A 7,526-nucleotide genomic window follows, 5' to 3' on the forward strand; every position below is an offset into this window, starting at 1 on the left:
AAAAAAAAAAAAAAAAAAAAAAAAAAAAAAAAAAAAAAGTTAAAATGACGTTAAATTATTTGCCTTTGGCCAATTAAAAATGGCATTTCTCTTTAGTTTTAATTATATAACGTCCGCATATAGTTTTGTCAAGTTCTCAGCGTCCTTATTTACTTTTATCCAAGTAACAGGACATCTACCATACTCTTCAACATAATGATAAGCACAAGTGTAGCAAAATACATAACCAGAAGGTAATGCTGTAGGATTATTGATAGGATTTATAAGGCATAATGGACATGTGTTAGCCGTATTAGGCACCTTTACACCTCGTGAATCGGGCTATAACGAAAATAGATGTATTTATATAAATCAAAATGCAATTGATTCTTATATTATTATTTTCTTTACCTTAATTTTTTCAGGAGGTGGAATCGTATTTTCACCTTCTTGACCATGTTTTGATCCGCCTCTTGAGAATTCAGAAGAATACCACCATTCCAGAAATTTGAAAAAGAATATAGACATAGGTAACAATACCTTTAAAAACTCAATGACTTTACTGAATATTATAGAAATTGCTCCTACAGGATTTTTTACTAGTGAAAATGGCTGTTGACTAATTGATCCATTACTCGACTTATCATAATGAGCACGCTATAAAAATAGGTTAACAAAAGAAAAAATAAAAAAAAAGAATAGTGTCTATGATAAATAACTTACATAATCATGCATACTCATACGCTTCACTTCTAGTCCTAATAAATGCAACCAAGGTGTATAATACCTCGTTTTCCCAAACAAATATGCAATATTATATGCTAAATTTGATCCGTAATAAAGAAAATTAAGAATCGGATAGACTCTTTTGAATAGTCTCTTTAATCGAATCATCATTTTTTGCTTCTTCAGTATAGTAGGATCATTTAACTGTTCATTCTCTATCTCTTCTTGCTCATCCCCCAAGATGGATCTGCCAGATATCTGTTGATATAATAAATCAAGTCGACACTTCACATAGGGTAAACCAACAAGTACTAAAAGTGATTGACTAATTTCACGGTTGCTTAAGGGGATAGAATTTTGTAATTTGACATGCGAAGCAAGTTTAATACTATCGATTTGTTTTATCGATACTCGTTTTAAACCATAAAAATTTTCTGCAAATGAGCCTCCTATACTCGAACTAAAGTTAATCTTGAAATTAACTTTTTTTTTTTTTACTCTATTATAAATGTACCCCATTCTTTCAAGTAATGTCGTTCTATGAGTAACATTAACAAAGCATAAAATTCTTCATGATTATTTACAATTTTTAATAATAAGCGTGGGTATCTTTGAGCATAAATCTATAAATGATCATCAGGATTTAAAAATGTCAACTCAATTAAAATAGATAACATACGGCTAAAATGTATTGCACAGCAGGTTGTAATAATTCTTTTAATTTTTCCTGAGCAACAAGTTCAAACAAGGAAGGACGATAAGTGTCCTCTTGTGAACCTAATGCGCTCATAAACTCCATGTTAATATATATTTATATTAATGTGTGTGTGTGGGGGAGGAAAAAGAAAAAAAAAAGAGAAGTTGGTAGCCCGTAAAAATAAATGAATAAATCGGAGTTCGTAAATAGTATTCTCTGAGAACACAGACCTATTTCATTACGTAAGGATTTATATACATTTATTATTGTTGTTGCTAGAATCATCCTATTGTATTATTTTGATGGAGTTGATCATTTTTTATTATGTAATTTTTTAAAAATTAACCTTACTGCTATTCAAATGAACAGTAGTATTGCAATACATCTTCTCTACAGTTACTTGAAGATAGAAAAAAAAAAAAAAAAAAAAAAAAAAAAAAAAAAGAAAGAAAAGGGAAGGGGAGGGTCTATTTTGTATATTATTCACATTGTTGAATGTGATTATAGATATGTATGCATATAAAAATGTAAGGAAATAATAATAATAAAAGATAGAGTGTATAAATGTCTAAATTTATTTTATGCTCATTTTACTGAAGGAACTCACGAGGACCATAAGGGCAAATAGCACGTATTGGCTCATCCATAAATTTAGGAAAGCCAGGTACTTGGACATATTTATGTAAACCAATACGAATATAAGGTTCAACAAAGAAGGGTGCAGTATAGAGCACCCAAAGCCATGTTAAGGTACGAGCTAGCCATGAAGGTAATTTCGGACTAATAGCGGAAACGATGGTTGCTAATGATTGTAAGAAAAAGAAAAGAGTTTGATATCCTAACATGCCAGGTGCTTTCCAATTACTATAGCCAAGCATAACGAGCATAATATAATCATGCATAGCACCAGAACAAGCAAACACAGCAATTGTACCTATCAATCGTCCTAATACTTTATGCTCCTTACCAAATAAACGGCGAATAGGATTATAAGCTATTTGATGGAAACCAGGTCTAAAGATTTGATGCCAACGACGAGACCAAAGATCATACACAGATCGTGTTAACCAAGGTTTATTAAACAAAGGAGGCTGAGCTACAAAATTAGCTAATTCACGATGAAGTCTTCTTAATATTTTATGATTTACTGTGGGCATCCAAGCAATAATATTAAGCTGAATAGCATGTGTCAAAAGATGAACAAGGGGAATTAAAGCAATATGAAGGGTAAAGGTAATCCCAAGCCAGATATAATACATAATAGAAGCTAGTGGGATAGGTGCTTTGAATAATCGATATAGGTAGGGACTATTGGTAAAAACTTCTGGTGGTTCCTGACAGGTACGTACAAATCCATCCATGGTTGAAAAGACTGGTATATAAATAATTGTATAAGCAATAGCACGAAGAAGAAATTTAAAGGCATCTAACCGGATTTGTGAAAGTGAAGTTTCATCTTTTTTATCTTTCTTTTCAGTTACTGACTCAACTGCTTTTGTTGCTGACTGATTCCAATTAGCCAAAATCTCATAAAAGGGATGAATTTCTTCACCTTCCGGAGTTTGATGCCGATTATGAATATAGATGAACATGCCAGACGTCATCACAACAGCCATGACAGCAACAATGACACGATCTAGGACAGATCCATATGCATTATAAGCGATGGGTATAAAGACTTCACTAAAACCGATAAGTATTAATAGCCAGTCAGGAGGACTGCTATTAACATGTTTAATATTTTGATTCTTAGTGAGAAGAAAAAATATAATCGACGGTATTGCACAACCAGAATATAAAAGTAATTTTTGAGTTAAAAAATGTAACATTTAAAACGATAGCAACAAAAAAATAAAAAATAAAAAAAATAAGAGAATAAGGACATATCTGTAATTTTACATCATAAAAAAAAAAAAAAAAAGACTATCATTTTAATCAGTTTCATCTTAACGTTTTTTTTTTTTTTGTTTTTTTTTATTTCCAGAACTTTGCAATAATTATTAATTTTGTTTCGCGGTAGTAATGATGGCTATCAGTATTATAAGCAGTAATAATAAATAATATTTACTACTATCGGCGATATGTAGAAAACTAATGCATGCATTATAACAATATCAAATAATGTTTAAGAAAAGCTTAACATTGGAACTAAGCTTTTCAATATGTTCACAATAAATTTTACATTCTACAATGGTATATTTGATAGCATGCAGCAGTTAGAATAGCGGGGTTACTTACAGCTAATAGGTAATTCACATGTTTACTTACATACTCTAACTATTTAGATATGAAAACTTGTACTATTCTGAATTATTAATATAATTAGTAAATAGGAGAAGAGATTTTATTCATTTTATTCTCTTTTTCAGCTAACTATTAGAGTTATGATTAATTACCATTTATGATAAACACCATACGTTATGTTATTCATTTAAAAGAGAATGATTATTAATACAAAATAAACCGAAGAATGTAATTATATTCTATGCTTGACGGGCATTGCTGCTGAAAATAAGTTTAGTGAAATTATTGTTATGCAGTATATTGTGATTTAAGTTATAAATAGTTCATCAAAAATGAGGGCTTCCTATTCTGTTAACGTTATATTATTATTATTTTCGAACAATATGTACAAAAATATAATTTTTTTGATAGACGTTAGCTTCATCATTAAACGACATAGCTAATCTTTATACAACACTAACAATTGTTAATTTTCTTCTGCATGCATCTTTAATTATTTTTATTAGTTTATTTAATAAACACTGAGAAAGTTTTTACAGACATCTTCTAATAATATTCTAATAAACATTCATAATACTAGAAACTGTATCTTTGACAAAAAAAAAGAAAAGATCTATTATATCACAACAAGACTACTATCTCCTCTCCCCCTCCTCCTTTTATATATATATATATATATTAACACGATGGATAAGAGGTCTAAAATATAAGAAAGATAACCCGTGAAACTAAAAAGCGATGAATCAACAATATGTTTTATGAATAGTTGAAAAGTATAGAATTCTGAATTTATATCTCGCTTAGCCACCTAATTAACTTGAATCAGAAACACAGTAATCTTTTGTAGCTATAATTTGGTTACATAAAATAATAGTAATATGAATAGGCAATTCAACCGCTATTTTGTAATATATAAAAATCAAAATACAATCACAAGAACTGTTATATGAAAATTAAACGAACGTAATAATCAATCAACCGTATAATATTTTATCGTATAATAATTAGTAGAATAGACAGCATTTATTTCATAGAAATTAAAAATTAATATACATCTATTTCTTATTGGTTCCATAATTAAATATAATAATGCCTTTAAAAAATATCATTATTAGTGTTATGTTCTTTATAGCGAAACAACAGTGGTTTCAACAGTCATCTATTATAGAATAGAGTGAATACTGATACTTAGTGTAACTATATATTGTGTCTTATTAAATATTAAAAGAATAAATAAAAAAAAGAAGAAGTAGGAGCTGAGACAGGTTTGCATATTTGTTTATGATATTGTATCTTTTGAGTTGTCTTTTTGTCATTATATCGCAATACCTTTTTTTTTTGGATAGACCATAAAAAAATATACCAGATGTAAGTAAAAAATATAAAAAAATGATGATTCGAAGCTACCAGGGGTCGAACCTGGAATCTCCTGATTCGTAGTCAGACGCCTTATCCATTGGGCCATAGCTCCTTATACATTTGTGTCGTTTCTTGACTTCTTGAGATACAAAAGAGTAAAACTTTAGACCACTGCAGATAAAGTCTATTTTCACAATTGTTAAATGTTTGTAAAAGTAGACCTTTCACAATTGTAAAAGGTGACCTTTTACAAGAATTTTCGAAAAGTTGGAATAAATTAAAAAAAATTATATCTTCTGAAAGCGACATTTTTTCTGATTCAGAATGTATTTATTTTATCTTATTTGGTCAAGAATTCATCGAGTTATTATCATTTGAAAGTTTACTTTTCGCTTACATGCAATGCAAATTTCTGGGGTTTACATATTTTTTTTATTGAGAATGAAATTGAATTTTATTGATAATCCCTTCAATAATTGTGATTGGCTAAATATGCATAGTGATAATTTTTTTTAATCTTGTTACTTTTTTTTTTTAACAAAGTCGTGAAGTATGCGTACCTATTTTTGTTATAAAATATATTCTATTCAATTTTAGAAGAGGGCATACGCATGTTATATGAGCATTTAAAGTACATTAAAAAGTTTCAACAATAAAGGTGAATATTTTTTCTATTAATTTGCTGAAAGACGTTTTAAATAAATTCGTTAAAGCTTTGAACATAATAATGCGTCTATAAGAAATATAATTTATTTATATTTAAAATAAAAAATAAATAAATAAAAGTTATAGACTATACAAAAAGACATCGCAATGGTTAAATTTGCAAATAAGATTGTTGCTAATGCCTGATGACAACTGTCCCATTGAGTAATTCTCTTACATTTATAAAATGGATTCTTTAATTGAAATGACTTGCTAGTATTACTATAATATTCTTAACTGATTTATCTTTTCTACTTTTTATAATGTAATTTTTTTGCATCCTAAATTCTATTTAAACATTTTAGCAATTTATAATAAAATCGTTCCATTGTTAATTATAAATTGAATAAAAAACATTAAAGCACAGATTGATTGGTGATAGGTAGCTTTAAGTCATTGTTAGTTAATTACAATGTGTGAAGTCGTTGTTAATTCATTGCGAGTAGATGTTATAATTTTATTTTGAAATTAAAAGAAATAAAAAACGTAAGCGTTTACTGTTACAATTTTTTTTTTAGTGCATGCTAAATTTAAATACAGACGGAAAGTGCTTTGGATGCAAAAGATAAGGAACTAGAAATTAGAAAAGACAAATTTGTGAAAACCTTGAAAGAAAAACAATATAAAAACTGTACAAAAGAAAAAATAATATGAAAAAATGACAATGGCTATTTATCTGTTTTTTTTTTTTTTTTTTTTTTTTTTTTTTTTGCAAGGTAAGTGATATTAATAAAAATATGACTTGGAAAAATGATTGCTGGTATTATAAAGCATTATACATAAACATTATCTCTGAATAATTCTGCTTAACAATAAGATATATTTTTATCTTTATTCTCCCTGAGCTATTGCTGTTACTAGAAATGAAATATTTTAAATTATTATTTTTGAAGTAAGTAACGCGTTGATACTAATTCACATTGAATATTCCAGCTATAACCAATACCAATTATTTATATGCTACTATTATGATCATTCTCTAAAGTGTTATTAAATCACAATATTCAACATTGTAGTTGTATATATAATATGTATGACTTGTATAAATAATTATGTAATTGAATATAACAGTCATAATCCTATTGAAATCTTATTGTTACATAATATAATGCATGTAACTATTATTAATACTTGAATACTATAACCATGACTATTATTAAAACTGAATGTTGAATGAATGCAATGCCTTGAAGTACAATACACTAATTTTATTTGAATAGCTTCTTCATTATTTAATAAATTATAGTTTATTTCTATTAACTTAGTTGTAAATACAACTACAGTCATAACAGGAAGCGTTTGAAATTGAACTAACTTAAAAGTTAATAATTATTTGCCTATATATTACCTTGATCTGATTAATATTTTTAATTTAATATTATAACCTTTTTTTCTCTTTATGTTAACATGTACAACTCGTTAAGTAAAGACCAAAGAGAATGTAGATGCTCAACATGCTCTACTACTGAGCTAGGATACTTAGTAGTGCATAGGCATACTGCTCGTGCTCACAAGCAAATTGATGAGCAATCCATTGTTGTAGAAGAAGGTATGCAAAGTTTACATTATTATAGCAAAATGATATATTATAATTAATAAAGTATTTAAACTAATGAACCATCTCTGAAAACTCTTTTTTTTTATTGAATCAATTGTTATTAATCGCTGTACAGAAGAAATATTTTATGATGCTAATAATGAGCAGGTTGATCTTACTGCTGATAGCATTAACAGCCATAATAATATCGATGATTTTGATTACATGGCTGATGAACAGATTTTAGAAGGTATATATTTTGGAATAATTATAATATTA

At 27.8% G+C, this 7,526-nt stretch overlaps 2 protein-coding genes and 1 non-coding gene across 3 annotated transcripts; all 3 read right to left on the minus strand.

Moving 5' to 3' along the window:
* Nucleotides 1-49: 49 nt before the first annotated feature.
* On the minus strand, nucleotides 50-1,535 carry BX663DRAFT_521741 (Pex12 amino terminal region-domain-containing protein). Its single transcript, XM_051529281.1, has 6 exons — nucleotides 1,385-1,535; nucleotides 1,220-1,328; nucleotides 703-1,154; nucleotides 580-636; nucleotides 391-519; nucleotides 50-321 (listed from the first exon to the last, which is right to left on the minus strand). Exons 1-6 carry the CDS (start codon nucleotides 1,502-1,504, stop codon nucleotides 103-105), a joined length of 1,086 nt encoding a protein of 361 aa, XP_051379420.1. The 5' UTR covers nucleotides 1,505-1,535; the 3' UTR covers nucleotides 50-102.
* Nucleotides 1,536-1,856: 321 nt separating this feature from the next.
* On the minus strand, nucleotides 1,857-3,290 carry BX663DRAFT_521742 (membrane bound O-acyl transferase family-domain-containing protein). The gene has a single exon (XM_051529282.1). The coding sequence runs from the start codon at nucleotides 3,229-3,231 to the stop codon at nucleotides 1,993-1,995; it is 1,239 nt and encodes a 412-aa protein (XP_051379421.1). The 5' UTR covers nucleotides 3,232-3,290; the 3' UTR covers nucleotides 1,857-1,992.
* A 1,754-nt stretch (nucleotides 3,291-5,044) lies between these two features.
* Nucleotides 5,045-5,117, minus strand: BX663DRAFT_t122. Its single transcript has one exon. It is a non-coding gene; the product is annotated as a tRNA-Arg (tRNA).
* Nucleotides 5,118-7,526: the final 2,409 nt, after the last annotated feature.

Source organism: Cokeromyces recurvatus (genome assembly GCF_025118155.1).
Source record: "Cokeromyces recurvatus strain NRRL 2243 chromosome Unknown BX663scaffold_31, whole genome shotgun sequence".
NCBI classification, from domain to species: Eukaryota; Fungi; Mucoromycota; class Mucoromycetes; order Mucorales; family Mucoraceae; genus Cokeromyces; species Cokeromyces recurvatus.